Source organism: Podarcis cretensis (assembly GCF_951804945.1).
Source record: "Podarcis cretensis genome assembly, chromosome: 6".
Taxonomy (NCBI): Eukaryota; Metazoa; Chordata; class Lepidosauria; order Squamata; family Lacertidae; genus Podarcis; species Podarcis cretensis.
In genome coordinates this window covers 100919245-100939576 of record NC_137175.1, presented here as the reverse complement: position 1 = coordinate 100939576, position 20332 = coordinate 100919245, and the positions used below count along the sequence as shown (strand labels likewise).

The 20332-nt window shown below is 49.4% G+C and overlaps 1 protein-coding gene and 2 long non-coding RNA genes across 3 annotated transcripts; 1 reads left to right on the top strand and 2 right to left on the bottom strand.

Moving 5' to 3' along the window:
* Nucleotides 1-2248: 2248 nt before the first annotated feature.
* LOC307218431 lies at nt 2249-4897 on the bottom strand. The gene is made up of 3 exons (XR_013839966.1): nt 4789-4897; nt 4544-4748; nt 2249-3240 (listed from the first exon to the last, which is right to left on the bottom strand). It is a non-coding gene; the product is annotated as an uncharacterized lncRNA (long non-coding RNA).
* A 172-nt stretch (nt 4898-5069) lies between these two features.
* Nucleotides 5070-20286, top strand: PHGDH (phosphoglycerate dehydrogenase). Its single transcript, XM_079981522.1, has 12 exons — nt 5070-5228; nt 11500-11651; nt 12942-13007; nt 14266-14320; nt 14433-14531; nt 14712-14844; nt 15549-15697; nt 16501-16653; nt 17206-17338; nt 18630-18757; nt 19164-19386; nt 20058-20286. Exons 1-12 carry the CDS (start codon nt 5088-5090, stop codon nt 20204-20206), a joined length of 1581 nt encoding a protein of 526 aa, XP_079837648.1. The 5' UTR covers nt 5070-5087; the 3' UTR covers nt 20207-20286.
* On the bottom strand, nt 13467-14329 carry LOC307218951. The gene is made up of 2 exons (XR_013840179.1): nt 14228-14329; nt 13467-13636 (listed from the first exon to the last, which is right to left on the bottom strand). It is a non-coding gene; the product is annotated as an uncharacterized lncRNA (long non-coding RNA).
* Nucleotides 20287-20332: the final 46 nt, after the last annotated feature.

Genomic DNA, 20332 nt, shown 5'->3' with positions numbered 1-20332 from the left:
CCCTTTGGGTTGAGTAGTTACTACCCTGTTTCAAATATTCTCTTTCATGTCAAGGTTTAATTTATTAATTGATATCTCAACTTTATGTACAGTCAATGAGGCTTACAACATATAAGATACAAACACAGTAATGCATTAAAAAACAATCAGAAGGAATGATTATGGATGGACTCTACGGGGCTGCCTTTGAGTCTTCTGCTAGTGCAGAATGACACAGGCTAGCAAAGTTTTCCCAACAATTGAATTCAGGAGGGGGGATAAAAATCCTGGGGGTGAGTACTGAGGAGTGAGAGGGTAGGCTCTGGATTGGGGTGGAGCCTTCAGCAGAGAGCCCCCCCCCAGCTCTCCTCCTTTGTGGGTAACGGTGGGCCTGCGCTCCAGGGGTGGGCATCCGAAACACCTCCCCTAGCACCCTTTCTCCAGCAATCCTTTTTGGCCCGGAGACTTTTAAAACATATTTTTAAGACAAGGATCAATATCGTTTGAGATTTTCTTTAACCTGCAGTTGTACAGAAAACCAACCCCCCCCCCATCCTAGTGCAGCACTGGGGCACTGAAAAAACCCAAATGGGAGGTGGAAACCATGGATATTTTCAGGAGTGCCATGGCCCTCAGAAGTGGTGAGAAGCTCAAAGATTTCAGAAGCTACTTGATGTTCTGCCTGATCACCCCATGAGGCCTGCATGAGGAGTCTGCTAGAGTTCAGAAGAGAACGTTTTTATGAGAAAACCAGCCAAGCTACTGCATAACCTACTTAGTTAACATTAATGGCTTCTCTATGACAGAGAGTGAGTGACAGATGTTCTTCAACAGCCCTGTACTCCCTCACCTATACTGCAGCCTCCATTGATTTCATTGGGGAGACGGCATGGGAACCTGCCTGTGGCAGAATAACCCACTGGGTAAATTGGCAGGAAACTGGACCCCTGGCCTGTGTGTGTGTGTGTGTGTGTGTGTGTGTGAAGAACTGAAGCCAGATGAAAACATGCTTGTTTGAGGCTGAGCTTTGTCCCACTGTCTGTTTGCAGTTACCTTGGACTTTCTCCTGACTCTGTCATCATCACATTCATCTGGAGCAGCTGCCAATGTTTGCAGAGCAGCAGTGGTCCTTCCCCCGAAGAACAGAACATGCCAGATTGCCCTTACACGGCATTTCTAAAAAGGCAGAAAGCCCTCACTTTCCCAGGGCCTGCACTGGCAGTTACTTCTCTTTAGGCTGAATGCTTTGAAACTCAGTGAGCAGCACTGCTACTCCTGCCCATGCAAAATGTCGTTCCTTGTTTATATGCTTTGCATCTGCTGCAATGCTCTCAATACCTCTGGGTCTTATTGTACCAGTCTTTCATCTCCCTTCCTCTGAGAATCTGGCAGAACTCAGGCTCTGCAGCTGCAGCACAATGAGCCCACAACTGATGGGGGGGGGTCACGTTCTAGGGATCACACCTTAAGTCAAAACAAAAAAATTTCCTTCCAGTAGCACCTTAAAGACCAACTAAGTCAGTTCTTGGTATGAGCTTTCGTGTGCATGCACACTTCTTCAGATACACAGTGTGCATGCACACGAAAGCTCATACCAAGAACTGACTTAGTTGGTCTTTAAGGTGCTGCTGGAAGGAATTTTTTTTGTTTTGACTATGGCAGACCAACACGGCTACCTATCTGTAACCTTAAGTCAAAACTGCATATACAGTAGTCAAAACACACACTGGGCTCAAGGGCACGTAGGCAGGCCAAAGTCTTTTTCCCCTGGATGCTTGTCCTCTGTTTAATTCTTTTGCCAGGCATGTAAAACTGAATGTGCACAAGTTAGATGTGCCTAAGCTTATTGTATTCAACTGACGTGCCCCCATAACCACTCAGGTGACACTTTCACAGGACTTCATTCTTCGGTTCAGCTCCCAACATGGTACATGCTGTAGTCCACCAGCAAATCTATCACAGAAAATAAAACAGGAGTCTCTATGGGAAAGAATAAATGGGTCCAAGTCTGAGATCAAGAGGAAGCCCTGCGGCATTGAGCTTTGGTGAAACAGCAGCAAGAAGAGACAAGCCAAGAGCTTCCCTGCAGCAGGAAATCCCCACTTACTGACCTCTTGCTGTCCCCCCAACCTCTCCAATATTGCAGGAGACTCTTGAGCTGAAATCCCCATCTATCCTGTCATTTCTTATGAAATACTGCATTTTGATGTGTTTCCCACAAACCAACTTCAATCTGAACTGAGAAAAAGAATGAGCTGGCTGTGTTTTAAGTCAGCAGTGTGTACACAGACTTGGAGCCTTGGAAAAAGAAAAAACAGTAAGAGGCTCAGGACTGATTTGAATCCCTTTCTCTGCCCCTCAGGAACATGATGAGACCCCTGGGCGCTTTATGCTGAAGCTGAAGTATCAGCTGGAGAGACAAGGAGAGATGAATTCTCTTGATGAAAGCTGGGCAAACATATATGCTCGACTCAAAGCATTACACAGTCACCATTTGTTTTATTACAGATCTTGCACAATTGTACAAAAAGATTTTTAAAATTCCTTTTATAGAAGACTGCATGAATCAACATGGCTTTCTCAAAACCTATAGTAAATACCTGTGTATTACTTATAATAGATAAGCTGCCATCCTGTAAGCTAGAAAGATAAGGCTGCCTATTGCTGGGTCTGCTAACTATCAACACCTACCAGATTTGGTCAAATGAGCAGCAATGCTTTTCCTTGTGCACAGCCTTTGAGCTGTGTCTTGCGCATGTCTTGCAGCCATCTGAACATTAATGATTTGGGTAGAAACCCGGACCTGAGTTTGAGTTCTCCATCAAGTGGGAGCCACAACAGTAAGCTTCCTTCTCCACTAAAGTCCACCAGTTCACCCACTTAGCGTGGGGCAGCTAGCTTTTCAGGCTCAGCACCAACCGTTTCTTCCCAGGCACTTCTGTCTTAGGGACTTGGGCTCCTGGACAGGCAACACGGACTACCAGGGTCTCTCTAGCCTGGGAGGCTTGTCTGGGGCCAACCCATGAGACGTGAGAAAGGGGCGATGGACAGCAGGAATCCATTGCTCATTACTGCCTTCCTTAATCATTTTTGGGGTGGGGATGGGGAGGCTTTTTCAGTCCAAGGGCTCTGTTCCCATCTGGGCAAACTTCCCACGGTGCGCAGGGCTGGGCAGAGACAAAAGTGGCTCCAGCAAGGACTAGAAAGGTTTCCTTTGATACAGGCGGCCAGTTGCTCCACACACATTTCTTTCTTTCCTCCCTGCAGGAAGCAAGAGGCCACGTCAGGGTACCAGGACCCCTTCTACCCCACCCCCCAAAACACTCCAGGGGTGTGGCCTGCGAAGAGGTCCAAGGCCACATTTGGCCCTCACGCCGGAGGTTCCCTTCCCTGGGTATGCAGGGCAGCGTGGGACTTTCTCTGTTTTAAGCAGTCTCTCCCTTCCAGCTTTTGGGCAAGACTAGAATGGCCTCAGGAGAATTATTCGTGTCTCTCTATAGGATTAACTTCCAGAGCAGAAACTCAAGCTTGGAGATACTGAAATTGACCTTGATCTTAGGGATTGATCATGATGAGGTGATTAACCGCTGTGACTGAAAGGTTATGCAACATTTCTTATCAAAGGCTAAACGATTGGCTTTGTGCAATGAGGTGGCCCTCCAATGACACTTGGCTCCCTTTTTATTTCTACTGAGCATAAACCAGATATGAGCTCATATCAAAGATGGCTTTTGCATGTTATTGTAGAAGCACACATTTAATATTCCAGCATTTGCCTGCTTCTACCCTATACTGTGTGAGGCAGCTATAAATTTATAGGGAAGCTTTTAATATTTGATGAATTATTGTACTTTAATATTTTGTTGGAAGCCGCCCAGAGTGGATGGGGTATATATTATTATTATTATTATTATTATTATTATTATTATTAATAATTTTGGGGCAACTGGACCACATGGGCAGAGTAAGGGCAAGTCAAGGCTGCAAGGAGGAGGCAAGTCCTGGTTTCTCTTGCTTCTTCTACCACTCCCTAAATAGCACGGCCTAAAATCTTCTAATCTAAAGGGTAATTCTGCGAGGCATGAACACTTCTGGCTTATATTGGAGCAGCAAGAAACTGAGCATGCTGTGGAAGCCTGCGCTGAGGAGGCAGGAGTAACCATGACATCTTGTTGCAATTTTGCAAATCACAACAGTAAAAAATAAAAATGGGTGTGGCAAGGACGGGGGTCGGGGTGACAAAGAGGGCTTTGAAGGATGGCCACTATGTGCACAAGCAGCTGGAAAATGGGGTGCTGGGGTGGGAGTGGGAAACGGAGGTCCTGGAACTGCGGGAGGGGGAGACTGCCTGCTTTCCCCCAAGCCCTGGAGCGACGGTGACAAGCACCAAAAATGAGACATCTAGCCTGCAGGCAGGCAGAGCAGAAGCGGCTGCAGTATTAGCTTCTGCCATGAGTTGCGAAGAGAATCCGACAACTTTTCCTGGGTCCCAGATGAAGGCAAAGTATAGTTTGCTTGGATAAGGGACTTATCAATCAGGCATTTTAAATTGAGTGCACCTTACCAAGCTCAGTTTGTACCATATATTTAAGTAGGAATTCTCTGCCCGTCTTGCAGCCCAAGTGACCAAGTTCGTTGCACATCAGGTATGAGTTCAGCATTTCTAAGCAGAACACCAAGGAAGGGGCAACCAATTATGGCACGCGCCCTCCAGGTGTTGCAGGACTCCAAGTCCCATCATTCCCGACCGTTGGCCAAGCTGCCCGGAGCTGATGGGAGCATCCGGAGAGACCCCTCGGGGGTCCAAGCCTGCGGGGAGTCCCGACGGGGCGCGCGGATTGCAGGGAGCCCGGCATGTCCGCTGCAGGAAGCTGCGCTTTGTGCAAACCCCGCGGCTCCTGCTGCGCGATTTGATGGATTTCTCAGTAGCCGGAGCGACCCAAGAAGGAGGGGGGGGCGGGCGCCGAGAGGGCCGAGCCCCGGGCCGGAGGGGCGCGGCGGGGCGGGGCCGGCCTGCTCCAATGGGGCGGCGGCGGCGAGAGGCGTCTTTAGGGCGCGCGGCGGAGCCTCGCCTTCTCCGGCGGCGGCGGCGGCGGTGCGAGCGGAGCATGGCGTCGGGCGCCGCGCTGCGGAAGGTGCTGCTCAGCGACAGCCTGGACCCGTCGTGCCCGCGGCTGCTGCGCGAGGCCGGCGTCGGCGTGGCCGAGAAGCCCGGGCTCAGCCCCGAGGAGCTGCTGGCCGAGATCCGGGTGAGCCCCGCCAGAGGCCAGCGCGGCGGGGGGAGGTCCGAGGGCAGCCCCGGGAAGCAGAGCCCCCAGGCCCCGAGCAGCCTGCAGCAAGGCAGGAAAGGAGGGCGACAAGGGCTTTGGAAAGGAAGTTTAGCACGTTAGCATCTCAGGGTTGCCCCTCCTTTTGCAGGACACGTCCTCCTTTTCATGGGTGTGTAAAATGAGAATCCTCCTCGGGATCCATAGTTAAAAGCAGAAGTCGGCAAATGTGTCCTCTTTTTTGCTCTTCAAAATATGGCAAACCTGTATTGGAAGAAAGCAAGGTTCTGCAGTGACCCACAAGCCCTCAAGGCACTTTGATAACTCTGAAAATGGTTGGGTTTTTTAGTTCCTCTTCCAAGCCTGAGACAGGCAGCACCGGGCCTTAAGAATGCCTTGCTCCTTCATTAGCTGGGCAAGGCAGAACAAGCGCTGGCAACCCCAGGAAATGGAAGAGTTGGCATTGATCCATCTCTTCTTCAACATTCCTGGTGTCGCCTGCTTTCCTCCTGGTTGAGCTACTCACGCACTTGCTACAACTCTCCAGTCCGGTATAGCTTAGAGCACCAGCTCACTCAGACACGGGAGAAGAGACCTTTAGAATGGGGAAAGCGATGGAAAGAGGAGAAAACTTCAATAGGGGACGGGACAAATACAGACTACACTTAAAAGAGCTCTGTGACAAGCTTTTAGTAACTCTTGCAACATTACAAAGACTTTGGATATTTTGGAGGACCATAATGTGGAAAAAGTATAATGTGCAATTGATTTAGATATACAGTGGTACCTCGGGTTGCATACGCTTCAGGTTACAGACTCCGCTAACCCAGAAATAGTACCTCGGGTTAAGAACTTTGCTTCAGAATGAGAACCGAAATCGACTTCCGGGTTGGCGCCATCGCTGAATGGCGGACTCCCTCCGAGCTGGTAGCTGGGTTCTACCGCGCCGGCGACGCGGGGACCCTCAAAAACCATGGGCGCTGAAACCCATGGGCATGGTGACTCGGCGGGCACCGTTTGCGCCCCCCCGACCCGCGAAGGAGCCTTTTTAAAGGCTGCGAAGCGGGTGACGGGGGTGGTGGTGCTGTGAGTCCTCCGCTTCCCCTGCCGAGCGAAGCCGCATGCCATTTGACGGAGAGCGCTGACTTCTTCCATTGAAAATTTGGTCTTTAAAAGAATAACCCGTGAGTAATTGGAACTTGGATTTAAAAAGGGGAAAAATTCTATTTAAATTCGGAGCGAGCGGGGGAGGTGCAAAAAGGAAGTCAGCCTCCCCCCTGTTGTAGAGGAGCTAAAGCAAAGGATTTGACAACTAAGATCGAGTGTAACCTTTTTTTGATAAAGTTATTAACTTCGCGATGGAAAATTATAAGACTGGGCTGGAGGAGAAAAGTGGAATGTGAATTAAAATGCAACCCCCCCCCCCCGGAAACCCCGGGAGCGATCTGAAAGAGCGCCGGGAGAGGAGAAATAGAGGTTTTGACAGCTGTCAAAGGAGCTGTCAAAGCGGAAGAACAAAAAGAGAACTTTGTTACGAGGACTTTGCTGGTCACATTTGTTACAAATTAGATATAAATTGTTTAAAACAAGGAATAATAAGTTACTTTGACTGTTGGGTGTGATCGGGAAGGAGACTGAGTTACTATAATCCCTCTAGAGGAGCTGTGGGACACTACAAGTATTGTTGGCATCGAATTTGAATAGGACTTTTTATCGCCTGGGAAACTGCAGAAATGGAACACTATTTTGTCTACAGAGGTCTACACACTAAAGGAGACAATAGATTTATCTATTGAAGAATGGAAGGGATTTGACGTAATGTTTTGTTCCTGAAAAAGCCTCTGCAGAGGAATTAGAAGCTTTTTGGAATTAGAACATTTGTGCAGGAGAGCAGGGGGAAAAAAAAAAAGAGGAGGAGAGAGAACAACAAGAACAATAAGAATAACAAGAACTGGACAAAGTTGGAAGATAGACTCCTTCCAAGATTGGACATGTGAAACCAAAGATGACCAAAAGATGGCAAAGACTAATAAAAAGACGGCAAAGCGGACTGGTGAAGGACTGTGGTTTAGATGTGGGAGCTCCAGGATGACAGTAGACATTGATGGACATTGGGAACGCAACCGGGAAAGGGGGGAGGGAAATTTGGAATCCAAAGGGTGTTAAATTACATTTTATTCTTTTTTTTTATCTTTCTGTTTATCTTAATCTGTATTGCATATTAAAGAGGGGAACTCGTGGAAGGGAACAGGTCGATTTTAGGGGATGGGAAAATATTTTTTTTTAAATTGGGCCAATGATAATAATTTTAAAATTTGGGGTAAGAATTTGTTGAATCTATTTGAAAGAATTGGAATACAAGAGGGGGAGGGGAGGGGAAGTCCTGGAAAGATGCCAATGAAAATAAGGTTTTAAATTTGGATGTTTTTCCTTTTCTGTTATATTTGAAAATCTTTAATAAATATTATTAAAAAAAAAAAAAACCAGAATGAGAACCGAAATCGTGCTCTGGCAGCGTGGCAGCAGCAGGAGGCCCCATTAGCTAAAGTGGAGCTTCAGGTTGAGATCAGTTTCAGGTTAAGAACGGACCTCCAGAACGAATTAAGTTCTTAACGCGAGGTACCACTGTACAGTCATACCTCATGTTGTGTCCAGGTTACGTGTTTTCGTGTTGCGTCCCTGGGTTACTTCCAGGTTTTGCTGCTCGCGCATGCACAGAAGTGCTAAATGGTGCCGTGCGTGTGCGCAGGTGGTGGCGCTTCGGCTTGCGTCAGTTCCATGTTATGGGCAGGCCTCCAGAACGGATCCCATCCATAACACGAGGTTCAACTGTATAAAGGATCCATGGAGGGGAGGAGGGGAGTCCTAAGATTTGGAAGAATCTTGTTTTATTTTAAAATTTAAATGTGGTAAATGTGAGTTTATTTTGTAAAATCAATAAAAATGATTTCAAAAAAAGAAAAGAAAAAGCAGAGACATTTTGATATCAAACAGTTAAAACTTGGTGTGTGAAGTTTTTGACATCATGGATAAAATACAAAACAACTCTAAAGTAAAAATTGTAATTGTTCGGGTAGTTTATCCAAGCTCATGCACACAACTCTTCAGACATGCTGAAATTAGGATGTTTGCATTTTTCATTGCCTTCATTTTCTTTTCCTATTTTAAAACCAGATCTCAACCAATTTAGAGCAAGTGAAAGTATGCAGGGGGGAGGTTTGGGCTGGGTGTTCATCAGTATGCGGATGATACCCAGCTCTACCTCTCTTTTAAATGAGAACCAGTGAGGGCGGTGAAGGTCCTGTGTGAGTGTCTGGAGGCGGTTGGAGGATGGATGGCGGCTAACAGATTGAGATTGAATCCTGACAAGACAGAAGTACTGTTTTTGGGGGACAGGAGGCGGGCAGGTGTGGAGGATTCCCTGGTCCTGAATGGGGTAACTGTGCCCCTGAAGGACCAGGTGCGCAGCCTGGGAGTCATTTTGGACTCACAGCTGTCCATGGAAGCACAGGTCAAATCTGTGTCCAGGGCAGCTGTTTACCAGCTCCATCTGGTACGTAGGCTGAGACCCTATCTGCCTGCAGACTGCCTCGCCAGAGTGGTGCATGCTCTGGTTATCTCCCGCTTGGACTACTGCAATGCACTCTACGTGGGGCTACCTTTGAAGGTGACTCGGAAACTACAACTAATCCAGAATGCGGCAGCTAGACTGGTGACTGGGAGCGGCCGCCGAGACCATATAACACCGGTCTTGAAAGACCTACATTGGCTCCCAGTATGTTTCCGAGCACAATTCAAAGTGTTGGTGCTGACCTTTAAAGCCCTAAACGGCCTCGGTCCAGTATACCTGAAGGAGCGTCTCCACCTCCATCATTCTGCCCGGACGCTGAGGTCCAGCGCTGAGGGCCTTCTGGCGGTTCCCTCATTGCGAGAAGCAAAGCTACAGGGAACCAGGCAGAGGGCCTTCTCGGTAGTGGCTCCCGCCCTGTGGAACGCCCTTCCAGCAGATGTCAAAGCGATAAACAACTACCTGACATTACATTCAGAAGACATCTTAAGGCAGCCCTGTTCAGGGAAGTTTTTAACGTGTGATATTTTACTGTATTTTTGGTTTTTATGGAAGCCGCCCAGAGTGGCTGGGGAGGCCCAGCCAGATGGGCGGGGTATAAATAATAAATTATTATTATTATCATTCAGGAAGCCTCCTTCCTTGGGGAGCTCACCTTCATTTCTGTGGGACTGGAGGAGAACATCACATAGGGTTGCACCCCTTGTTCCTCATATTTCACTGTTGCCCTACCACAGATGTTAGGGAAGGGCAAAAGTGTTTTCAGGTTGATCGCTTCTCTGCCTTTTCCTCTTTCATGGTCCTTAGCTTTATTTATAGACAATCTCCCATTCCCATTTCTCACAGGGAGGGGCTTTGTGGGAGAACCACTGGAAAATATTCCACCATGGAAAATTGCTGTTTAGTTAAAATGTGGTTGGCTGGTGCTAAAGAAATGCTGCCTCTCCCAGTTTTTTGTGCTTGTTTAGAACAGCCAAAGGTGCAGAATATCTGCTTGGTTTAGCCTCAGTTCTTGTGGAACGGGAATGAAACTTGCCTCCACCTGTCTGATTTTACAGCTCACCTCAGAATTTGAAAGACTAATAGCAGAGAATTTGATTAACTTTCCTCTTGATGTGTCAGCGTTCAGCACTCTCTGCCTTGAACCACATTGGCTGAAAACACCTTCCTCATCCCTATTCCAGCTTTTTCTGGTGAGAAGGGTGACAGTGTTCTTCTTTGCAACATACCGTATTTTTCGCCCCATAGGACGCACCGGCCCATAGGACGCACCAAGTTTTTTTTTTTTGGGGGGGGGGAATAAAGAAAAAAAAATTCCTTTTCCCCCCAGGCGCTTGTGGGGCCGGCAGCGGAGAGAAGCGCTCTTCTCCCCGCCGCCCGCCTGCAGACCAGTTCCGGGGACAGCGGGAAGACGCGCTGCGAAAGCCTGCATTTGCCCCATAGGACGCACACACATTTCCCCTTCATTTTTGGAGGGGAAAAAGTGCGTCCTATAGGGCGAAAAATACGGTAAATTGCAAAAGCCAAACAACAGTGCATTTGTACATGTGTGTGTCTGTGCACACTGTCTATACTCCATGCCACTGAAAGCCATCCCAGCTGAATGGCGAGATTCTGCCCTTGTGGAATGGGCAGCCTTATGTGGCACTATTGTGTCCATCCTTTGTGGCTGAAAGTAGCTCCCAGATGGTCTTGTGAGTGAACTTGACGATCTGTCAAGGGGCCCAAGGGAGGAGGCTTTTTCCTTGGGTTCAGAGGGTTAAAGCCTCTCAAAATCAAAGCCAGCACCCTGAATTGTTTGAGCCAGGCTGAGGGCACAGACCCTGGTTCAATGGACTCTTGGCTGAGACCTGTGGATAGGCAGCCAGTTGCTGAAGTATCTGGGCAGCCATCAGAGGCCAGCCATCCCATGCAGCCTGCGTGACAGTCATTGCAGTGCACCTGGAATTTGCATTTTGGGTTTCTCTGGCCATATTTTGGCTGCACTTTTGACTTTCTGCCTTAGCTCGGCTGCATTTGGGGACAGATGCTGGGGTACCCGCTTGGCATGGAGCCCTCAAAGCCAGGCCTCACCTGTTCATGGTAGAACAGCTTCTTCCCCCAGGTCTACTGCAGGAGAGAGATCCCAGAACTGGAAGCAGATGGCCTGCTACTGTTACCTAAAGGTGGGACTTCTTTGGGAGATTTTGTGCCCATGGTGCCATAGTGCCCAACTTGACTTTTGCTGACTCTTTGCTCATAGCGCAACCCTGGTAACACTTCTGTGCATCTCTTCCCATTCTCTCTCTCACAAGGGGCTGTGTGGCTGGAGACTGAGCTGAGGAACTGCTGGCATATTATATCCACAGATGTACCTATCAAGAGCCATTATTTACCTCAGTTCTGCACCTAGCGTGGTCTAATCCTGCCTCCCTTGGCCTTCAGACATTTCAGAGTCAAACCCCCAGATAATAGTCCCACCCTAGTAGCTATGCTTGCATAAATTAAAGCATGGCATTCAAATTTCTGAATTTGCATACCGTAATACGTCATTCATGCACCTTAGAGAATTTGGCTATTGGTGCAAAATATTTGTTGCCTTGGCCAATGGTTTCAATTTCTTAAGCCCTGTTCCTCCGCCAGCCTCTCTGCTGGCTTCCGGTTCTCTAGGCAGCCCTTTGCTCACTCCTGCTGTGATTTCTTTAGGACTGCGATGGGCTCATTGTGCGATCTGCCACTAAAGTGACTGCAGAGGTCATCAATGCTGCTGAGAAGCTGCAGGTCATTGGTAGAGCCGGGACTGGCGTGGACAATGTGGATGTTGATGCCGCTACGAGGAAAGGAATCCTGGTCATGAAGTAAGCCGCTTCTCACATGGGCACAGGGGGTGTCACAAGATCAGAGGAAGCCTGGCAGGAAGGGTGTCCAAAGAAGGTGGAGGCCAACAACCTATTAGTTCAAGACCCCCCAAGGTATCCCCCCACATAGTCACACACGCACAATGTAGTTCATAGAATCGTAAATTTGTAGGGTTCAAAGGGTCATCTAGTCCAACTCTCTGCAATGCGGGAATCTCACGAAGCAGCCTGTGACGCTCCAAGGAAGGGGAGTCCACGGCCTCCTGAGGGAGTCTGTTCCACTGTTGAACTAATAATAATAATAATAATACTTATACCTCACCCCTATGACTGGGTTGCCCCAGCTAGTCTAGATAGCTTCCATCATCATATAAAAAACACAGTGAAACGTCAAACATTAAAAACTTCCCAATACAGGGCTGCCCTCAGATGCCTTCAGAAAGTCATATAATTGTTCATCTCTGACATCTGATAGAAGGGTGCTCCACAGAGCAGGCACCACTGCCAAGGAGTACCAGAAAACAAGCTTTTTTAATCTTCCATGTGACAGCCCTTTAGATATTTGGAGACGGCTATCCTGTGTCCTCTTAGTCTCCTCCAGGCTAAACAGACCCACCTCCCTCAAGCGTTCCTCATATGGCTTGGTTTCCAGTCCCTTGATCATCTTGGTTGCCCTCTTCTGCAAACATTCCAGCTTGTTTTGGAGCTGGGCTCTCTGCCAAAACATTCAGTCCCAGGGACAGGGATTTCCCCCTGTGGTTGAGCTGTGCTCCCTAGTGCCATGTAACTTTGAGTGATCCTTGACATGGCAAGGGGGGAGGGTGAGCTGTACTTGTCTCCCTTAACCACAGTTAACACTAATCATATTTCTCAGTTCAGCTATATTGGGTAATTGCAATTTACTGAAAATTAAAGCATCAGCTTCTTCCTCCTAACTGCACCACAGGAGGAGAGGGAGCAAAGTATTATTCTGCCTGTGAGGAATATTTCAGGTGATAACAATCATGCTCATTAGGGGGATTTAGATGCATTGCTAGCTTTGCCCAAATTTGTAGAAGCAGAACTTGGGAGGAAAGTTGTCTCATGTGTCCACAGGGAGTGGGGTGTGTGTGCTCAGACACGGAGCTTTTGAGCACTGACCTGTGCCTAAAGGTCTACACAAGAGGGGTGCTGTCTCTGAAGAACAACAGGCACAGAGTTCACAGCTCTCATTGTGGAAGAGTTGGGGGGCCTTGGAGCTTTTTGCCAGGGGCTCCATCCAACTTCCTCTGCTTTTGTTTTGCTCCTCAGCACACCGACTGGCAACAGCCTCAGTGCGGCCGAGCTGACGTGTGGCATGGTCATGAGCCTGGCAAGGTAGGTGATGGGGCTCTGGGAAGAGAACAAGGCCTTCCAGAAGCACCGGCTGCACCGCACTGCATCTCTTTGGGCTTGAGAAGAACCTGTAGCTCTCCCCAACGACATGTTTCACATGGAGCTGCACACTATCTGTGCAGACATACTCCATAGAACTAGGGCAGCCCCCTTCTTGTCACAGAAAAGCAGCTTTGGAGGGGTGCCTCACCCTTCCCTCCTGTTATTTTTCTGCTGAAACCCATTTCTTCAAGCTACACATTCCCATGCAGAAAAGGGCCCTCGCATACACATCTGAAACCCTGTTTGGGAAAGGGGATGTTTTTGGGAGGTGGATTCTAGAAGAATAGGGAAAGGGTGAAGCCATTCCCTGCCACTGTTATACTCCAAATGTCCTCCTCCTGCAGTTCCTTTGCCTCATAAGAAGTAGCTGTTAGGTTTTGTTACACAAACAAAACACAAACACAAACACACTTGTGAAAATTTCCATAGCTGTGTCTCTTTTGGACACAGGCCATTCCTACCTTTGGGAAAATGAGCTTCCCCCACAACCAAAACAATCTTAAATCTTCCGCACCAACATGTCCAAGAGAAGAAAACATGCAGATGGCTCCTCTGCTGTGGCTTGCGCCCTTGTTGGAACATGCTTTTTTTTTTTTATAAATATTTTATTAAATTTTCAAAATACATAATACAAAATCCCTACACCAAAAAGCCAAAACAAATAAAAAAACAGATACAAAGATATAACTAACTGGACTTCCTCGCATCTCCTTACCCTGCATTATTTATAATCAGAATGTCAGCAAATTATTACCTTATTTCATACCTTATTTTGTACTTTCCAAATATTATACTTCTAAATTTAAAATAATTTTTACCAATTGCTCATACCTTAAAATTAAACAAAATATTGCCTTAAATTTTGACCTTTTCTTACTTATAACTTAGTTTTCTATTTTACAAAGCCTGTTCGCTGGAGCTGGTATTTTCTAAGTCGTGCAAATACTTAACATTCATACAACTTATAATATTTTTGTAGATAATCCTTAAACTTCTTCCAGTCCTCTTCCATTGTTTCTTCTCCCAAGTCTCGGATTCTGCCAGTCATTTCAGCCAGTTCCATATAGTCTATCAATTGCGTCTGCCACTCTTCCAGTGTGGGCAAGTCTTGTGTCTTCCAGTACTTTGCAATGAGTATTCTTGCTGCTGTTGTCGCGTACCTTGTTGGAACATGCTAAACTGGAGTCTTTCATTTCAGGCAAATCCCACAAGCTGCAGCTTCAATGAAGGAAGGGAAATGGGATCGAAAGAAGGTAGGAGGCTGGGTTGGGGTCTCCATCTCCCGCTGCGCTGCTGGGGCGCAGGAAGGACACTGCGCAGACAAGGCCTGCCATCTTCTCACGCGGAGGTGTGCTTTTGCCTTAGTTCATGGGGATGGAGCTTCAGGGGAAGACACTGGGCATTCTTGGCCTAGGCAGGATCGGACGAGAAGTGGCCGTCCGGATGCAGTCCTTTGGCATGAAGGTAAGAATGCCCTTACAGAGGGGGACCATTTGTGGTCTGGAGGAGGCACATCCTGCAGCCCTGATCCGTTGCCTTCTCAAGAGGCCCTGTGCCTCTCTTCCATGCTGGGGGTGTTGAGATGGGGTGGGGAATCTCAGCGACCTTAAAGCGCTCTCGGTCTCTCTCCGCCTTGGCCTTCAGACCATAGGCTATGACCCCATCATCACTCCCGAGGAATCTGCTGCTTTTGGAGTTGAGCAGCTGCCTTTGGAACAAGTCTGGCCGCTGTGTGATTTCATCACCGTCCACACCCCTCTGCTGCCTTCCACCACAGGTAAGGGGTGCCCCTGGGGGCTGCCAGAGGTGATCCTGCAGGGCCCTGGGCTGCTTGTGTGCCTGCAGAGTGCTCCACTGGGAAGCTGCCTGGTTCCACCACGAATGGGGCAGCAGGGCTGTGTGTGGGGACTGAGGAGCCCCCACAACTTGCTTGGGCATGGGAAGTTGGCTGAAGCAGCAGAGGCAGCCCAGCCTTCGCACGGGGGGAGTGCAGAAGGTGGATCATGGATGTGAGGGAGGAAGGGTGCTGCGAGAAAGAAAAGTCCGTGGGTCGCCTCAGGCGGGAGACATACAGCTGGTACAGAAAGGCAGCAGGGGAAAGCTGTATTGTTGCTGCCATAATAATAACGATGTTTGCCTGATGGCTTGTTTTTCATAATTCTGTTTCTGTTACTCATGCAGAGGAGCAAAGAGTGAATATGCAGAAAAGCGTCAGAAACTTCTCCTGGCACTCTATGCATTTTTCAAATTTTTCAACTTTAGGATTAGAAAACTGCTTCCTTCTTTAAGAAACTGAAAGCTTGATTTCCAGGGTGGCACCCATCTACATTTGGGGGTGTGGTAATCATAGACGTGCAGCCCCAAAGCCCCCCAGGGGATGGGGGGCTCGCTTTGCCACCCCCCTCCTCAGGAAAGCCGGCTGCGGCTGGAGTGGCATGGGAGCTGTTGCCACCTGTGTTTTGACGGCTGCCTCCTTTCCAGGGCTCCTGAATGACGCCACCTTTGCTCGGTGCCGGCGTGGGGTCCAGGTGATCAATTGTGCCCGAGGAGGCATTGTGGATGAGGGTGCCCTTTTGCGGGCCCTGCAGTCTGGCCAGTGTGGGGGAGCAGCCCTAGATGTCTTCACGGAGGTGAGGTGCTTGGGCATTGGATTTCATTCCTTGGCTTTCCTTGGGGTGCCACCAGGATCTCTTTCAATGCCTCAGGCTGCACACGAGCCCTTCTTGCTTTTGTGGTTGTGTGGTTGCCAGCATGTGGCAAGAGGGTCTCATCCAGTGCCTTGCCTTAGAGCAGACAGCCCTTCTGCTCCCCTGGCACAGATCAGCCACACCAAAGAGGCTCGTGGAGGAAATGCTGCTGGTGAGGGAAGCCTTTGGAGTGAGCGCCTGAGCCTTGCCAGGACTTTGCTGAATGTGGAAGCATGAAAGGGCTCCAGGACTCCTCCCCTGGTTCCCAGAGAAGATGGCCATCTTTGCAGCCTTGGGCTTGAGGGTGTGAGAACAGAAGAGCGTGGCTGCTGGATCAGGCCTGGGGCTCATCTTGCCCAGCATCCTGTTCTCACAGGGGCCAACCATATGACTGGGGGAAGCCAGCCAGCAGAACAGGAGCGCAAGAGCCCTCTCCGCTCCCGTGGTTGCCAGCCGTTGGCCTTCAGAAGCATGGCTGCCTCGTGGCAGGTAGCCCTTGAGAGCTACTCTCCTCCAGGAATTTGCCTCATCCTTTTCCAAAGTCCTCCATGTTGGGGGCCACCACTGTCTCCTGTGGGAGCGATTGCCGTAGTTTAACTCTGCGCTGTGTGAAGCACTTCCTTTTGTCTGTCCTGAATCTCCCAACATTCCCCTTCACTGGCCGTCCGCGAGAGATCAGCTTGGACAAGGAAGCCGGACAAGGCAGGCCTTAGCAACTGACTTGGCTCTTCTTCTTCCCCCTCCAGGAGCCACCCACGGACAAGGCCTTGGTAAACCACCCCAATGTCATCTGCTGCCCCCACTTGGGTGCCAGCACCAGAGAAGCTCAGAGTCGCTGTGGCAGGGAGATTGCAGTGCAAATAGTGGACTGGGCCCAGGGCAGGGCACTGGTTGGCGCCGTGAGTCCTTCTCTTCACTTGTTCTTCTTGTTTTTCAATTTATAAAATTAATCTTAATATTGGTTTTTAGTTTAAATCTGTGGTTTATTTTGGGGTTTTTTGTTCTTTTTTGTTTTGTTTTGTTTTCTAAAATTTGAGCTTTTTAGCAATTTAAGATGCAAAATAGCTGTTCTGCAAAGCATGAGCATGTTGGTTTTCTCAACGCTTGTTTAAAGACAAGCTTGTTAGATAAAGCAAAATATTCTGCAATGCAACTCGGCAGACTTGCAAAGTGTCACGTGGCAGTCTGGCTCAACTTCTTTGCAAAGCAAGTGTCACGCTTTGATCCAGCAAGCTCAGCATTTGCACTCTTCAACTGCCAATATCACTGCTTAGCAAATGATAGCAACAGTAGAACTGAGCCCAGGCAAGGTCTTTGGATGGATGCCTGGGTAGGTTTGCAGGAAGGCAGAAGGAGAAGCACTGCCCTTCATTAAAAGGGTTGTCATTGGGGCTTGGATTCCAGGCAGTACAAGCAGGAGAAATGGAGCAGAGGTGTTTTCTTTCCCTCAGGTCAATGGCCAAGCTCTCCACAGTGCATACGCACCTCATACCAAACCATGGATTGCCCTGGCCAGGGCCCTGGGGACTGTGCTGCAGGCACTGAGCCACCCAGTGAATGGAGGCGTTCAGGTTGTCACTCACGGTGAGAGGAGAGATCCGGGAGCAGCACTGGGCTGGAGATCCTGTCGGGTTTTATTTTTTAAATGCCTAAGTCTATTTACCCCTCTGCTTTTGCTCTCTCACCTTTCCTTAGTGCAGGGTTCTGTGTTCTTGTGCTTTAAAACCCCTTCTTCATTCTGTGTGAAAAACAGTTGAATTTTGCAACCCATATCAATGAGTTTTTGCCACTCATGAACCATTTACTTTTAAGGCAGTTGCTGCAACCATGATGAGTGCAAGCTTGTTTTTCTATATGTAGGAACATCCAAGGTTCTCAGGGAGCTGAATCCTGTATCGGGTCCTCCTTTACGTGCTGGTGCAGAAGACACAGAGCCCTGCTTATTTAGCTACCACAAGGCTGGGGAAACCTCGCTGTGGTTGGACTCCCAACTCCACACCAACGCGGCCCACGGCCAGCACGGGTCCTGGGAGCTGTAGGCCCAGCCTGGGGGGGGTCAGGTCCCCCCCCCACATGCTCTATCAGTTGTTCTGCAGCCCTCTTGAAAGCTTCTCCTTTGTCTCCTCCTCTGGCCTTTCTGCCTCCTCGCCATGCTGCTTCGTCCTCCTGCAACTTGCCTATCGCAGGCCCAGCGCTCTGCCCTGCTGCCTTGGGTGTGTGCTTGCTCTTCTCCCTCCTCCCTGCTCTTCTGCCAAGTCCACAAGGTCTTGGTGGGGAGAGGCCTGCCCTAACTGCCTGCGTCCCCCTCTGCTCTTGCTGCTAAGGAAACATGAGCCGCTGTCTGTCATGGGTGGTACTAATGAACACACAGAAGAGATGAGAATGTGCTCCGTTGCTGCAGTGTTGCAGCTGAGGAGAAGCAATGGGATCTTCATGTGTTGCTCCAGCTGCAGTGAGGCTTGTGGGCTTGTTTACCGGCCCTGATGCTGTCCCTTTAACAGCAGCCTGATGGCTGAGCAAGTGAATCTTTCCCGCTGCTATTTAAGGTGCCAGTATGGGGCCTGTGTAAAGGGAAAGGGGTGGGGGGCTGTTAGCCCACCCGGCGGCTTTTATCTCGCGATTCCCACTGGAGGGGAGCTAGTGAGAGGCTTGCACACGAGGAGGCAGCAGCTCCAGTGTTGCTTTTCACAGATACCGCCAAGAAGCAAGTCAGGCCTCAGGGTCCTGCTGATTGGGGTGTCTGGTTCTGGCACAGCCCTTGATCAGATGGTCCGGTCTCTTCATTGACTCGTCTTCTGGTTGCAGGGTGAGGACAGGACAGGAAACACGCAGGACACTTTTTAAATTAATTGACCATGCCTGTCACACTCACTAGGCGCAACCTTGCAGAAGGCGGGCAGCTACCTGAGCCCTGCCGTGGCCATCGGCCTCCTTAAGGAAACTGTGCAGAAGGACGCGAACCTTGTCAATGGGCTTCTCCTGGCACAGGAATCTGGGCTGAAGGTATGTCTGGTGCCCTCCGCAGACAGGTCCCTAGGGCGGCTCCTTGGGGAGCCTCGACGTAGCAGTGGGGTCTTTGAGCCTTTCCTTTGGTCTGCTCAGGAGAGGGTGGCGTCTCTCCCCCCCGACATGGTTTTTATCTTTGCAGCTGCAAAACAGTCAGAAACTCAACTGGTGCAGCTTCCTCAGCACAGATAAGTGGCTCAGTTTCACATACTGAATTTCTGCCCATTGAGCAGATTTTACACTTGCCCTCTCAGCAGGGGCCTTGCTGTTCCCTGCCTCTCTCTCTTGCTCCATGATGGGCAAGAGCTGAGCTCGCCTCGAGTTCCCCAAAGAGGGAATCTGGAAGCAGATCTCCTCTGCAATGAACAGGCTCTGCATCTCTTTTGCCATTTCCCCCCTGCAGATCACCACAACCCACAGTAGCAGAGCCCTGGGTAGTGACGAGGCCCTGCTGCAACTTTCTGCACAAGAGTCACCCTATGTGTTAGTTGGGTCTGTGGAAGGCAGCACTCCTGTCCTGCATGAACTCAGCGGAGCCGTCTTCAAACAGCATGTTCCCCTCTCCGGCACTCTGCTGTTCTATAGAGCCAAGACCTCTGATGCCAGCCTGTTGCCAACCGTCCTTGGTAAGGAGAGGCCTCCTCTTCCCTTTCAGAGCTCCCTAATCTAACAATTGGCACGGGGAAACCCTTGTCTCTTGACAGTGCATCCTTCACTCTCCGGGGCCGTGTAACAGAAGAGTGCTTTGCTGGGATGGAGTTTGTCAGGCCTGGAATTGCTCAGGGGCTGCTGTTCCAACCCTGTGCACCCCAAAGACGAGAAGGACATGTGCCAATGCTTGAGGGTTCTAACACCCCACATATGAGGAAGGATTGGGGTGAAAAGGAGGAGGAAGGGATCCTGGGTGGGATGAACAGGAAATGGGAAACCTCTGGGGATGGTTGGGTGAAGACACCAACAAGGAAAACCTCAAGGGTGGGGAACAGATGCAGGGAAGGGCAGGTGCAGAGAGCAGCTGTAGATAGGTAAGGGAAGAAATGTTCTCTCTTTCCCAGGGAGAGGTTTGTGCCGCCCTCAGGCTTCCTCAGGAAGATGGCCACACCTGGGCACTCCTTAAGGGGCGCAAAACTTCTCTTACCCAGCATATGGCCATGACTGTGTCCCATTATCTGCAGCCCCAATGTTTTGTTAGATCTTATTCCTCCCCCAATAGAAGCCGTTTTAGCCAAACAGAGCAGTCTGATCTCACTATATTTGCCTCCTAGGATGCATGGACTCAATGTTGTTTTGTTTGCAGGACTGCTGGGGAAGGCAGAGCTGTTGTCATACCACCGTTCCGGCACCGTGGCTGGGCAGGCATGGAATGTCCTGAGTGTGTCTTCTGCCCTACAAAACCTCCAGGAGCTGAAGCGACACGTGACAGAAGCTGTTCAGGTTGCCCTTTAAGCTGTGGTTCAAAACCTGGCAGGGCCAGCAAGTTTCCTTAATTAAATGTTGCACATTCCAATAAAAAGAATTTGCAAAAACTGCTGCCCACTGCATCCTTGAGCTACAAGAGCCGAGGGGTAACAT